Genomic DNA, 16,146 nt, shown 5'->3' on the forward strand with positions numbered 1-16,146 from the left:
TATTTTTCGTATTATGTATCTGGGTGTATGTGACGAATTTGTTAACTGCGATATGCAAATAGCGAAAAATTGGGAGTATTCGACATACGTTAAGGAATATATATGTAAAAAAGGTGAAGATAACGAACGGTTATCAATTTAATAACTCTCATAAAGAATACAAAATTAAGGGTTTGGCAAACACTGGCCCTGTATTTACCAAATATAGGATCAGGTACCTAGGAAGGGTAAGAGTCCTCTGCCGACTGGTCATATTTGCCGTGAGCTCCTAAACTTGGTCAAGTTAATGGAGCAGTCAAAATCAGAGTGCAAATCCAGATCATGCGGCAATTGACCTAATGACAGGCTTTCTTGGTAGCTTGAATCGTTATGACGATCTATAATTCTGGAAATAGTTACTTTAAACGAGACTGTTAAAACCCTTGTAACATAAATTTATTTGTCAGTTGTTTGCCTCGATTTGAAACCCCTGTATCATTAACATATTTGTCAGTAGCCTTTCTCGATTTGAAACCCTTGTACCATTAACGTATTCATCAGTACACTACCTCGATTTGAGACAGGAACAAGCGAATTGAATCACCTAAGATACATAAACACCACATACAGGTGATCGTGATATATTGCTACATAAATGTGGAAAGTTAACGATGGAGAAGCTGATATTGTTAGTTTACCTGGGAACCTGTTCCCTGGCATGATCAGATGTTCTTGTTTGCCCTACACATGGTTTTATATTCTTTATAGTAGTGTTCGTTATTCTGACCCCTTTAATTCATAACAGACATCAGCCGACGTTCATATGATGTTGTTACTATACAAAATGTTCTCACGAAAACACCCAAAATCGTGTTGTTTCCTCACAATGTGTAGGCAGATTATAAAGAATGTACATTCTCAATGAAGGTTGGCCTATTCTAACCTACCCGCCTATCAGATAATTGATTATGGGTTAAATACAGCAAATTTACATTGATTGACTATAATGTATCTTACTATGGTATCAGTTAGTCAGATTTGACCCATTGCTGTATATTAAAAGCAGGGAGTCTTCCTTGTTGGCCTACGAACAGACATATTTCTTATTTACGACCACAAACCTTCCAGCATCCCTTGAACATCCACTATAAAATCTGTTAATGAATAAGTGTTTTTGACATGCGCATCGTGCCCGAAAAGACAAAGTGTACTTAAATTTATCGAGGAAGAAATTTTACTAAAGTATCTGATGGAGCAATACATGGTCAGGTAGATGATGCATAACGCAAATAAATCAAAACTTGTCGCATTGCTCGACTCTGATACATTATCCAAATAATTATTGTCTGTAACAGATCATCCACTATCCACGTGAACAATAAAATACCTACCCGCAAACGTTCACATGTACGTACCCTGAGATGAAGAAATAGTTTGTGCGTGAGTTCCATTTTAGGTAACAATCCCGTTTTGATGAACCAGTTATTGTAACTACTTCCACTACTATCAAATTCCTGGAAAGCCAGTGTTTCCCCTGACCCCCAAGTACAATTCAGATCTGAGATGTATAGTTGTTTAGAATGAAATTGAAATGGCTTGGACTTTTAATAAATGTTTTTGTTCTTGTTTTCTTGTTGTGTGTTGTTTACGTCAACTTTAACATTCTGTTCTATATAGAAACATCACCAGCTTTGGGTGAAACATCACAAGTTTGAAACTATTTATGGTACTCAAGGCTGTAGCGTTGTCAACGCCTCTTGTGACATGCGACTTTTAATTTCAATCTTTCGAGTTGAAATTAAAAACATGCAACTTGTAACATGAAAGATGAAGATAACGAACACTTATCAATATCATAACTCCCATAAGTCGACCGGTCACACCCACCATGACTACTATGTCTTGATCAGGTAAACAGAGTGACCATTAGTCAAAAGCACTGCTACATGAACGGCCTGACTATCGGTATGAAAACCATCAGAAAACATTTGACCCAATGATAGGCTATATTAGCAAATTAGATCATTGTAATGACGATATATTTCATTGCAAAATGACTTTATACGAAATTGTTTAAACTCCTGTAACATAAACTTGTTTGTCAGCAGCCTGCTTCGATTGAAAACCTTATCATAATATGTCAGTGATATAGAAGAGGAATGCCGATAGCAATTATTTGCGTAATGTGTTCGGTCTCATTCAAATGATGCAAAATAATGTGTTGCAGAATGGTTTTAGAGTTACTGCATTCATCAAAAATTGACAACACGTCTGAATACGGGTGATATAAGCGCTGTACGCTTAATTGTATCCGTCTATCCTTCTAGAAGATGACGAACCTGCGTACAAAACCAACGTTATTAAGTTCCACATTACTTTGAATTGTTTAGTAACGTAGAAGTAACGTGACAGTTTAACAGAAATGAAGTGGTTTATAATAATAACTTAATTTGTTTAGCAAGAGCAAACATCGGATAAGCTATTGCTACGAAGCTGAATGACCACAGCTTTGTGTTCAAACTTCAGTTTATCAAAATATAGACTTACACTAAACTTCATGTAGATGTACATGTAGCAGAAACAATGAGACGACAGACCTGTCACCCACTGGCTAGTGTCTGTGGAAATAAATAAGTCAACGCAAAATTTCTATATCTAAATGCTTTACAAGCATCAATTTCCTCGCACATCGATTGCAAACAGGCTTACGATTTGAAGCACCGTGATCTTCAAATACTATATAATAATTAGTCTCTGTTTCATTTCATTCTGTAACATTGATGAAATTACACAATATTTGTAAACCATTCTGGTTGCAAGATACTATACAGTGGCATAACTTCAGTATGCTGAGAGATTCTCGTCGATCAATGAGAGGATTCCGAAGAAGTTTGCCATTATCTTCCCAATTATCAAGATTGAAACCTTCCATTCGGTGTGCATCTTGGTGGGGAATTTTTATACCATGCTGTGTGAACATCCTGTCTGTTACCCTTGACGGCATGAAAAACAAGTTGCCAGCCCGAAATATTATATAACATTATCATGATATATAATATCATTGGTTAAGAAATGGTTACTTTTGAGAGTTGGACATTGGTTAGATAAACTTGGTAAGCAAAGCAAGATAATATTAGTATCCATGACATTTTTAGGAACTCTTGACACTACAAATTATCGAGGAAACAATATTAGTATTCCACAAAATCTTATTCTATTATTTATCAAAACGTACTATCTTCTTGACAGCGTCCGAAACAACCGGAGGAAACGTGTATTACTGGCACCCACACCAACATCCATGAAAGCCAGCTCATGCTGATGTAATCCTATAGCAATGATATCATTGTCATTCTATTTTAAATGAAAAAAAATGCATTGTACATTGAGATCATGAATGAATTAATACTATTATGATAGATTTGTCACCAAATACAGACATCGTAGTTACCAATTTTACCTCGTTAGCAGAAACAATACCTCTGTCAGCTTATCCTTACATCTTGTTCAAGATTCCTTTAAATTTTATACAAAAAACATTCGTAATCGAAGACACCAGTGATCATTTACAACTTATTTTGCAAGTTCAATATTAGATTTAGAAAAGTTTTATAGACTTTCGGTACTATAAGTATATTATACTATGAATTATATTATGTGATCCATTTAAAATGAATTAAACACGATCTTCACCAATCGTCTCAATACAACTTGTACTTAATCAACAACTGACAAAGTCTTTCCAATACTTAAACAATATTTAGTCAAACATCAGACAGTTTAGTCTTTTACAGGTACATGTAGGAACAAATTCATATATACCATGCATGCATGTACTTCCTCCAACTTGCCCGTTGACTTTCATCTTATATACACATGTATGACAAATTCATCTAATGGGAAAACTATACATGTACTTCCTATACAATGTTCATAACATGCTGTAAAAATGACCGGGTTTCGTTTGAGATCAATTTATGTCACCTCTAATCTAGCATGTTGCGTGTGATGGAAATTTACATAGATGTAAGCATATCCTTTATCAACAGTGCAAAGAATCATGTGTAGATGCTATCGCCAGTAATTTATATTTGGATCTCTGCGATCTTGCGACACACCAATCCAGGTCATCACTGTCACTAAACTTCCACTATCTCTAAGGTGTGCCCCGTTTAATTCTCGTCAGTCTGAAATACATGTTCGCATCAATGAACTTATGAAAGCATAATGATATCAGCCTTTAATTTACACTAAACAATACAAACTCAATTGTATCTTACCGAATGTCCGTGATTCTATTTTCGTATCCGTCATCTTGCAAACGTCAGACGGCCTTGTCGAGTTTAATGGAATCGTAAGTATATACATGTAGTACTCTTTAGTGTAAAGTTTATTTGCATGAAGTATTCGTTTATTTTTTGAATGATTCCTTCATGGCAGAATCATCCACCAGTTACTAGACAAAGATCATCAGTTTTCTATTTCATATATTTCCAAAAACACAAGAACAACATGTTTATGCAAGCATCAACTTTGGAAACAACTTCCTCATACAATGCAAACAACAAGAATATGTAATTATGCAAAGCAAACCATTTAGATATATTAAGTTTCTCTTATCAAAGTTTATATTTTTCCGCAGTCAGTCCTTGATTACAGTTTAGTCTGTCAAGAGTTACTGTACTGTTAACATTTTAGATGATATTATAAATGTATCAATGTCATTTAGTTTTCAAAAGTAAAGCTTTTGGTATTTTTCGCTATTTTTCTACCTTAATAACTTTTAGCTTTCTCCAAAGTGACGGGAATAAAGCATCTGTATACACTATTTAATTTCAGAAATATATATATATATATATATATATATATATATATATATATATATATATATATCATGAAAAACATTGGATTTCAGCAACTGATAAAAAAAAACTTACACGTGAGACTAAAGACTCCAGTACTTTAATTGACCATATTTATATGAATAGTCCGGATAAGTTTTCTTCATCAGGAGTATTCCCAATAGGATTAAGTGACCACAACTTGATTTACGCTGTAAATGGTAAAATTAGAGCCGGTGCAAACAGTCACGTTCATATTAAATATAGAAATTTTAAAAACTTAAATGAGAGCAGTTTTCAAGAAGAACTAAACACTATTGACTGGAGTCCCATATATGAAATGGTGGATATTGATACTATGTGGCAATTCTTTTATTCTAAATTTTTTGAAGTGGTGGATAAACACATTCCTCTAAAAGAAAGAAGAATTAACTCACTTTCAGAAGAATGGATAAACGATGACATACTTACAGAAATGCACTGTCGTGAACACCTCTTTAAAAAGGCGACACAAAGTAATGATGGTCACGCGTGGAACCTATACAGAGCATCAAGAAACAGGGTGACGAAAAAGATCAGGGAGGCAAAACATGCATTTGTTGAGGAAGCAATTTCCCAGGTAGAAAACAAGCCCAAGGACATGTGGGACAAACTTAGGTAATTCTTACCATCTAAGAAAACGAATACAAACTGTACATTTCTTAAGGACAATAACGTAATTTTTAAAGATACAAAGGATATTGCCGAATGTTTTAATAATTACTTTTGTAACATTGGTCATGAGCTGGGAAAACATTTTGATGACACTTTACCTACAGTTGAAGAACAAATACCTAAACATTCTTATACAATACCAGGTATAACTGCAGAATTTATTGAAAATGAGATAAAATGTATGTCTGCATCAAAGGCAACAGGTTTGGATGGTATCTCTGTCAAACTTCTAAAACTTTCATCAAACAGTGTATGTGATATTCTTGCATATATTTTCAACTATTCTATATCTTCATGTACTTGTGCAGATGACTGGAAAAAGGCACGAGTTGTACCACTTTTTAAATCAGGGGATGAATGTCTAGTTAATAATTATCGGCCTGTATCCTTTTTACCCTGTGTTAGCAAAATTTTAGAAAGGCATGTTTTTAATTCATTTTATGAGTATTTGTCAGTAAATTCTCTAATTACAGATTGTCAGTCTGGCTTTAGGCCAAAACACTCATGTGAAAGTTCTCTTATTTCTCTAGTAGATAGATGGCTTAAAAATATTGATGAAGGTAAACTTACTGGTGTAATTTTTATAGACTTACGGAAAGCATTTGACACTATAAATCACAAGATTTTATTACACAAACTCAAGTCATTTGGCATATGCAATGATACTTTTGAATGGTCTAAATCATATCTAACAAATCGTACACAGAGAGTTATTTGGAAAGGCAATTTATCGGATGAAAGAAATGTAACCATTGGAGTTCCGCAAGGCTCTATTTTAGGCCCATTGTTTTTTATCCTGTATATTAATGACTATCCACAAGCACTGAAACATTCTCATGCAAATATGTATGCAGATGATACTTCACAAGATGTAATAGATAAGTCAGTGGAAAATATTGAGTCAAAGATGTGGGAAGATCTTCAGCGCAGTATAATGTGGATTAAGGAAAATAAATTAAGCTTAAACCTGTCTAAAACTCAATGTATGCTTATTGGATCGGCACAAAAATTATCAAAGTATCGAAAATTAAATTTAGTGATAAATAACCATGTCATAGAATGTGTTCAGGAGTCAAAATTACTTGGTATTATTATTGATGAAACTTTGTCCTGGAAAAGTCATATAGAATCACTTATGAACAAGATTTCCAAGAGAATTGGCATTTTGAGAAGAATAAGATATTTTATGTCAAACGATGCGCTGCTGAAGATTTTTAATACTATGATTTTTCCACATTTTACATATTGTTGTACTATATGGAGCAATCCAAGAAATGCTGAAAATGTGAATAAGCTTTTTATATTGCAAAAACGAGCTGCAAGGGTAATTCTTAACATCAGAAATTTTGAAACACCATCTAATGTCATGTTTACAGAACTTAACTGGTTGCCTCTATCAGATTACTTTGTCTATAGAAAAGTCATTTTAGTGTATAAAGTTTTACATGGTTTAATGCCAGATTATTTAAATGTTTTTAAATATGTATCAGAAGTCAGTCAGAGGCAAACTAGAAATTCTTATTCAAATATATTGTATATACCCAGGGCAAAAACAGAATATTATAGAAGATCTTTCAGCATTTCAGGGAGCACAGTGTGGAATGCCTTGAGTCAAAATATAAGAAACTCAACGATTATTGCGTGTTTTAAGAGAAATTATCTTAGAGATTATCACCATACTTTTTAAGCTTCATTTTGTATTCTATTTATCTTACATTCATAATTATTTCTTAAGTTTATATGTATTCTACTTCTTTTAATCTGTGTTTATTTTACTAATATCTGTCTGTATGTATGTTATATGCAGGACCATATTGAAAACTAGCGTTATCGCTAAATATGTAATCCTGGATAAATAAAGGCCTTATTATTATTATTATATATATATATATATATATATATATATATATATATATATATATATATATATATCCAAATTGTGTTTTTAAAAAAAATCACAGTGTCCGGTATAAAATATTAAAAGAAATAGAATAAACAGTACACAAAGTTAAAAATTTAACGCAAGCGCTTTCATTTTATAATCCTCAGGCGTTACATTTTAAAATAGTTTTGAAATGGTTTGACGTCATAAAGGCGTCCTAACATTTCACGTACATAACGACGTCATAAACAAATGAAGGGAAAAGGATTTTACGTTAAGCATATTATGACGTCATAGATAATAACAGTAAACATATTTTACAGTAAGCTATTGAGAGCCGGTTTTAAAGTCTTAATAAAGTGTCTTTCTTTTTCTCGTCGAGAAATAGTATTTTCTGTATACAGTTTATAAAACGGAAATACACTGAATTGTCCGTGGCCACACACATCTATATGTTCACTAACTTTAATTTTTCTGTATTCGGGTGCTGAAATGTGTTGTTTATGAACTCGTATACGAGTTCGCAGAGTAGTTCCAGTTTCACCGATATAATGTAATGTAATGTAATGTAAACGGGGTAATCCGTAGTAAAAATCAGTGTACAAATAACGGCCTAACAATACGTATGAAACACGTCAGAGAGCATTTGATCTAATCCTAGGTTGTATTGGCAACCTAGATCAGTATAACTACCATAGAATTTGCGAAAAGCTGACTTTAAGCGAGACTTTTGAAACCCCTGCACCATCACCTTGTTTGTCATTAGCCTGCCTCGATTTAAAAACTGATCATACACAAAACAAGCTCTTGCGTATCGAATCAGTTGAGAGATATAAACACCATATGCAGGTGATAAAGAAATATTGCTACATAAATATGTGAAGTTGATGATATATAAACTGAAATCATCCCGCATATCATAAAGTTGAGTTGATAGTTTGTCTTTAATATTTTTTTTTCCAATAAAATATCTAAGTATGAATGAGAAGTGGACGACTTTGTGGTGTCTTTTATTTCGAGTTCCTGTGGATATATCGAATCGACATATGAATGAAAAGTATTATTGTTAATAGATAATACATCGTCGAGATATCTAACTGTCGAATTGAAGGCCATAGCAAGATTTTTTTTTCTTCTCATGTAGAAGTTCTTTAATAAATTCTGCTTCATATTAATGTAAAAACAAGTCAGCTAACAAAGGAGCACAATCCGTTTCCATGGGATTTTAACAGCTAATTACTGCATAAACGCATGCGATTACACAGTTCATACTAATTACCGATCATCCATACAACGTTTATCTTATATTGTAACGTGCAGCAGTCATCCATTCAAGTACATGTACTGTTCACGCTCGACATTGCTTAACTTACGTGATCAAGAGAGATAGTCTATCACATAATCAGAGAAGCTAGCTCACTAGCGAGGTGGTATAAGTCCCGTCTAAAATGTATACTGCCCGCTACATTATTTACAATGTTATTGAATTTTAACAGTGAGCTTTAAAGTACATGCATATCAAAACATATATCTATCTGAGTAACAAAGTAATGATACTCGGAAGTTCGAACGATGATGATATAATGAATAAAAAAGGGAAATAATGCATACATTTTTGCACATAATCTAGAATTGTAAAATTTTAAAACTTATCTTATTAAGTCTCGTTCATTCTCGATGTACGTGGGTCATTATGTCGATGATTTGTATCGAGACATATCATCGTTGTGTATTTTCGCCGACGTGAACCATCTTTTTTATGATAATCACGTCTTATCCCAATCAAAAGACGATTTCGGATACACACCTGTTGTTTCCAATCCTCCACAGATGAAGCTTGACAGTTTTAACATGGTTGTTGGCTCTGAAATGTCAATTCGTATTGCATCATTATACCTGTACATTATGGAAACATTACCAATAGTATCATTATAATTTTCAGCTACATATATACTTTATCAAACATCCCTTTTTATATCATGTCAAATATTTCTCCATGGTTACATCTAAGAAAGTTTCAACGGCTTTCTTTGATTTATTTACATACATGTATGAGGCCTTTTAATTTAAAGTACATGTAGCTCATTCCACCAAAATTATATTTAAATGCTCGTCAAGATACCTCTTATGAAATATATAAGCTCTCAATCATTTTATATAATTTTTTTGTGATTTTTCCGAAATGATAGAAAGGTGTTTTGTTTGAAAATAAGATACTCTAGAGTTCAAATGTTGCTGTGATTTGATGCATAATATGAATATCGAAGAAAATATGCCTGAACGACTCGGATTTTTCATAAAAACATTGATGACAATACGAAAATTCAAAACGTTATTTGCTAATATTTCTTTTTATTTCTAGGGATAAAATCTTCAAAAACAAAACAAAACAAAAAATAAATATGTCAATTAGAAAAAAAATGATATATTAGATATTTACATTTTTAAAAAGGTTAAAATGAAATGGTCAATATTCAGAAATATTACATTTTTTTTTTTTTTTTTACAAATTTGAACCAAGCCCGATCGGAATTAAAAAAAACAACAACAAGTAATCCATCAGAAAACTACATTCCCTTGATGTAAAATGGTTTATAAGTTTAATGACTTTATAAAAACTAATTTCTTGATGAAAAATGCATATAATAATTAGCAACAATACGATTAGTTTCGTAATATCTATCAATTTTGATCACGATTGGTACGTTCTTCTCATTTGAATAAAGTGATATACTTGAAATTTGGTCATTTCGTTTCAATTTCTTTAACATACATTTCTTCGATATATGTTGTTTTGTTTTTTTTCTGACTGACATGTTTTTGAAGATTTTATTCGTAGATTACAACATATTAACAAATAACATTTTCATTTTTATATCCGAGTCGTTTAAGTATGTTTTATTAGACATTCATATCATGCACCAAATCATAGCAAAATTTCTTGGAATCTCTTATTTGCAAACAAAACACCTCTCTTATCATACCGGGGGAAAATCACAAAACAATTCATATAAAATAATTAAGAGGTTCCATCACTCTTTCGATGTTGAAATCATACTTCATAAGATGTATTTTAACAAGTCATTAAATAAAAGTTTGGCTTAATGATGTTATTGAAAAAAATATATATCTATTTTGAGTACATGCATATCAATTTCTTAATCAAACCGTAATCTGGACATCCGGTCACGAAGTTACATCTGTCCTGTTCACAGTCACACTTCCCCATACAGCGCATACCGTATCGTGGATATTCACAGGTTATATTGCAGTACTGGCCAAAGTATCCAGGCATGCATCCTGTCAATATATCGGGGGGAAAAACTCTTCTTTCAGCACACATTTGATTCGGTTTGTACACTGTTACATCTATACTCTATATCCATATCAAATTTCCCTGGTGTAGTATTCATCCTTTATAATGCTATGTTCAAGGGAATTGAAACTTTCAAAAGTAAATTCTAAACACAAAATTATTGAACTTAACTCCTTTAAGTACTTGAAAAAATCAAATTGCGTGGAACTTTTTTTAATAGATAGCTAAAGTGGGTAATATATATATGCTTCTCTTGGATAAACCAAATAAACGTTTTCCTTTCACAAACTTAAAGAGACCCACAACAAACCTATACATCTGCCGAGCGTCTCATTCCATATTGTTTCAGCACAGCAGTCATTGTTACTATGAAATGAAAATTAAAAAACCTAGAAAGAATTATACACACACACACACACACACACACACACACACACACACATATATATATATATATATATATATATATATATATATATATAATCCAAATAGAAAGAGTTGATATCACACAGTCAAAATAATTCAATAAAAAAGCAGGAAAATATACAGTTCCAAAATATATTTAAATCACTAGCGCTTTCTCGATTTTAACATCCATCCTCAGGAGAATACAAATTAATAATTGATAAAATCCAGAAAGCGCTACTGATTTAAATATATTTTGGAACTGTATATTTTCCTGCTTTTTTATTGAATTATATATATATATATATATATCCAATAGTAAAAGTCAAGAAACACAAAACTCGAATAACATTTCACTGTTAGCGCTTTCGGCTTTAAGGTAGCTATTGATAGCTAGCCCCAAAAAAACCGCTCATTGAATTTTTTTCAATTTTATTTATTTTAACATTTTGACTTTATCCTAAAACATATCAAAAAATCAACAAAAGTAATCAGGTTAATTTTCGAGGAAAGCGAGATTGAAATCCCCTCTTTTGCAGCCCCAAAAGGCAAAAAATGCTAAAATTGAGCAAATTAACACAAAAGCCAATAAAAATTTTATTGACACCAGAAATATTGTTTGTCATATATAGTTATGTAAATTAAACACAAACAGATAAAAAATCAACATGGATTAGATTTTCAAAATGCATCTAAGGAAAACATTGGCATGATTCGACTTGGCAATTGGCCAAATTTACCCTAAATATGGCGTTTCTCAAATACTATCACGCATACATTTTTTGACAACAACAAAATTCTGCTCATAAAATTTCTGATTTTATTTCATTTTTACAATAAGTCAAGTAGTATCTAAAATATTTAATAGAAAAAAATATACCAAATGAGGTTTAATCTGAAACTAGGTCAGATTTTGTAACCCTACCCCCTCCCTTCTAGAAATGAATTTTAAGAGATACAGTCAGCAGAGATAAACTATTGACCTTAAATGATTAAGCATTCCCAAATTACCATATTGAGCATTCAAACTCACAATACTAGAAGTTTCTATGAGCCATTTAAGAATGATATATAGTGTGTGCTATTGCAGTTGACCTTTTTGCACTCACAATGATTGCCTAAATATTTAGTTATTTTTCATACAATTTCTTGTAATAACTAGACCAAATCTATTACCTATACATATTTTTTGATAGAAATTTATATCACTATACAGTATAATACACCAAATATGTTTAAATAACCATTTCATATTTCAATAAATAATTAATATCAATGGAAAGAGACCCATGGACTGCCCATGGATCACTACAATTAAGTCCATCTGAGTCATCTTACCCTCACAGATAGGTGTGTCTTTCATAAGTTTAAGATTTCTAATTGTAGTTTCACATGGAACTATTGGATAACTGAGAATGCATGTACATGTATATTGCATTAACTAACGGAAGTTTTCCCCAGGTGAAGGTCTATGTTCACTGTATGTATAGGGGGGGGGGGGGTGAATTAGTTCCATTATGAAACTTTTCTAAAAAATGTATATACATTAATGTATCTATGATGTATGTTTCAACTAAATTTTGAATTACAAGGAAAATTCAAACACATTGATTGAAGTAATAAAACTGATATTCTATCATGTGCACATTTTTTACTAATATATCTAAGAAAAAATAATCAACATTGAAATTTCCTTTACATCTATGCAATATTATTGTCTTTCAAAAGGCATGTACTTGTAATATATGAGTACATGACATGTACTTGTTTTCCCTTAAATTCACAATTTAGTTTAAAGTATGTTGTATAATATCCACTGCTCTGAGCTCATATAAGTGAATTAATGTTTTTCATCCAGTCCCAAATTTTGCAGTAGTTCTTTAATCTTCGGAACTTGATCAAACATTTTTAAATTTGTGGAGTTGTGGGGGTCCAGGGGATATGTCATCATCACTGTAAATGGAGTACCTGTTCAAAATATAGATAAATATATATAAAAATAGCAAAAAAGATGAATATCTGATATACTCAGAATTGTCTTTACAAATGTTTATCAAAAAAAAAATATGGTACCTCTCTTGCTGTTATACTTGTTGACTCGAAATCCACTTCAACCTGCACTGGTCCTATCTAACCTCCCTCGGTCTTCAGGCTGATGCCAAGAAAAAAGATCATCATAATTGATATTTGCACCGTTAGGTCTATATTATACCATTGAGTAATTAGATTGCGTCATACAATGTGAATTTTAAAACTGTGTCTCAACACATATTCAGTTAAAATTTAAATACTGATGTTTCAAAATTATAAATTGCAATGAGATGACATGTATATATGTTTTCATAAACTGCCATAGACTTATCATATCTGTTTTATTTACAAAATGTGGGTCAAGAGAAGGGCATACGTGTAGTATACATATATTACTTATACATACAATGCATACATTTGCCTATGAGAGGGCATATGCAGACTTGTGATTAATTTACATTATTTAAAAAGGTTTTGCCAACCTACATGTTTGTGTGAAACACAAAACTTCAGGTTTGATATATTTCTTAGGTCACTGAAATTTCAAAGTAATAATATATGTATACTATAGTCTAGGGAATTATAATTCAACACATGCCCCCCCCCCCCCCTTCCACTTTTTATCCGGTTCCCTCATACCCCTAGATAGTAGGTCTATACAGATATTTGTTTTTCATTACTTTTATACATGTAGTTCAAGGTATGTTATTTTCGTAACAGTTATTTTCATAACGATATTATTATTTTCTTAATAAAAGAGTTGTGAGAGCCCATGTTTACAAATGTGGTATACATTTACTTGACATCCGTTCGTTTACAATCACTGGCACAGGTGGGAGTTATATTTTATGCACATATGGAATACATATATACATACAAAATAATACATCTACTGTATGTCGTGTGTTTAAACTTACAGATGTTATTATAAATCGCGTTATGAAATAGCAGAGGAAATGTGAGTTGAACTTTTGAATACAAATTTATGGCATTTTTTTTTCACTCACCAAACGAAACTATGATTTCGTTGTCCAACTTGAATGCATCCACCAACTTCCTCTTCTTGCAAGAAACTTTGTTAGGTCTCTCAATGACTGTATAAACAGTATTTAATCTCTCAGCATGCAGCACTCGGACATTACGATGCATCAATCAACAACTTTGTTTACGTAGCGCATCTATGTACATGGATTGGTGGTTGGTTTAACATTTCGATTAGCAAAAAGTTTCACACAGATGAAACATTTGATCTACCATTATTACAGACATTGACGTATACTTATGTGGTATGTGCATATTTTCTGTAGGCGAGTCAGTCACAGCAACAAAACACTTTCGGAACCCCTTTTTGTTTTTCGACTATTCTATGACGGAGTAAGGAATTCCGGAAAATGAATTCACGTGAAAATACACAATTTTTACTGATCACGTGGTTGCTATCCGTCGCTACCTTAATGCCTCTTCAGACAGTTATAAAATGAAATAATATTGTTAAGTAACGTCAAAATATCACGACGTAAGTAATTGTCCTTTGTGACGTCATAATAATGACGTCAAAGAAAAAAATCTTAAATGCGGCAAAAAATTAACACCAATTTCTAACATGACATGCAAATCCGAAAATATTATATATATATATATATATATATATATATATATATATATATATATATATTATATCTTTTCTATCATATATTTATATCTAAAAACTAATTTATATACTTAATTAGTGTTAATTCAGGACCACAATAAAACTATCTGGATGAATAAAGGCTATTATTATTTTCATTATCGTTTTCATTTGGAAAATGTTAAGGTTATTTGTTATCATTTAAATGACGTCATAGTACTTCTGTGATTGATGCTATAACAACATCTTTTAAACCAATCTGAATCGCTATATCTTCATTGATCTAACGAACGTTACATGATTGCAACATGAAATTTATGGATACATAAATTACAAGATGAAAAACACATACTTATCGCCACAGCCACCTTTCTGTGCTATACTCCAATCGTGATGAAATGAAACAAAGAAAAGAAAGTGTGCGATCATGTTGATGCCACTTGGTTTTGTTGTTGTTTTTTCCCCAATAAAATCAAACAAGATAGATGTTAAATTCACACATCATATTTACTTCCTGTTGTATTCCACATGACACTTCCTCATTACTGTGGATTTACAGTAAGTGTGAACGAGACATATCGGCAAGTACATGACGTGCTTCAGATAGTTCATTGGAAAGTCCCCGAGTGATTTTAAAGAGCGCTTTTGATAGGTCGGTTAAATTATAGGTAGGCGGTCCCAATTATTTGGCATTATATTATCTCGTGCCTAACAAGTGTAAGTTTCAATTTTTGATTTCAGTGTAAATTGCACCGTACGTAGCGTGAGATTCAATATTGGTTTTGATTTGACAACGGAGATTTGAGATTACGTTAATAAAATGTCTTAAAGTTTATCTTATATATACTAGATATCTACATGTATAAAAGTGATGGGATATCTTATAAAGAAAAAAAAATATAAGATGTCTTATAAAAGATACAAGATATCTCGTAAACTTTAGAAGATATACTTTTATCAGATACCTTATAAATTTTACCTATTAAACAGGAATAACCGTGTTATACTTATAATCCATCGCATTATCCATAGGTATGGGAGGGGGAATACAGGGTGAAAAAGGCGAGCTCCGATATGTAAAGAAAAGACAGGATAGCAATATCCCAGAATTCAAATAGTGCTGAATATTGAAAAGAAAAGAAAAAGACGGGATCGAAAATGCTGCGGGAAAAGGCAGGATCCGCAGTTGCCTCTATATCCCAATAAAAATTGAAAGGTTACTTCCTTAAATTTCTGTAGATACTTGTCAGTTTTAAGTGATCAAAAATTTCAGTACATGTTTCTATAGGCAATTTTGTCCGTTTAAGAACAATGCTTTTGTTTTGTTGTCTCTTTCACATTCGCAGTT

At 32.0% G+C, this 16,146-nt stretch overlaps 1 protein-coding gene across 2 annotated transcripts; it reads right to left on the reverse strand.

Annotated features, from left to right (window-relative positions):
• Positions 1-3,333: 3,333 nt before the first annotated feature.
• LOC125646257 (multiple epidermal growth factor-like domains protein 10) lies at positions 3,334-15,290 on the reverse strand. 2 transcript variants are annotated; one of them, XM_056158883.1, is made up of 5 exons: positions 15,151-15,290; positions 11,043-11,098; positions 10,585-10,716; positions 9,224-9,280; positions 3,334-4,166 (listed from the first exon to the last, which is right to left on the reverse strand). In XM_056158883.1, exons 1-5 carry the CDS (start codon positions 15,225-15,227, stop codon positions 4,162-4,164), a joined length of 327 nt encoding a protein of 108 aa, XP_056014858.1. In that variant the 5' UTR covers positions 15,228-15,290; the 3' UTR covers positions 3,334-4,161. The 2 variants fall into 2 exon arrangements, with proteins under 2 accessions (XP_056014858.1, XP_056014857.1); XM_056158882.1 differs by lacking the exon at positions 3,334-4,166 and having other exon boundaries at positions 8,186-9,280.
• Between the last annotated feature and the right edge of the window lie 856 nt (positions 15,291-16,146).

Source organism: Ostrea edulis, chromosome 3 (assembly GCF_947568905.1).
Source record: "Ostrea edulis chromosome 3, xbOstEdul1.1, whole genome shotgun sequence".
Classification (NCBI taxonomy): Eukaryota; Metazoa; Mollusca; class Bivalvia; order Ostreida; family Ostreidae; genus Ostrea; species Ostrea edulis.

Bases quoted from the DNA above. Each gene is read 5' to 3' on its own strand.
- LOC125646257 (XM_056158882.1), bottom strand. From the start codon at position 15,227: ATGATCGCACACTTTCTTTTCTTTGTTTCATTTCATCACGATTGGAGT. The intron at 10,717-11,042 runs GTTTGTTGTGGG...ATATATTGACAG, and splicing joins GACGCTCGGCAGATGTATAG to GATGCATGCCTGGATACTTT. The intron at 9,281-10,584 runs GTTTGATTAAGA...TTGACATTTCAG, and splicing joins GACCGGATGTCCAGATTACG to AGCCAACAACCATGTTAAAA.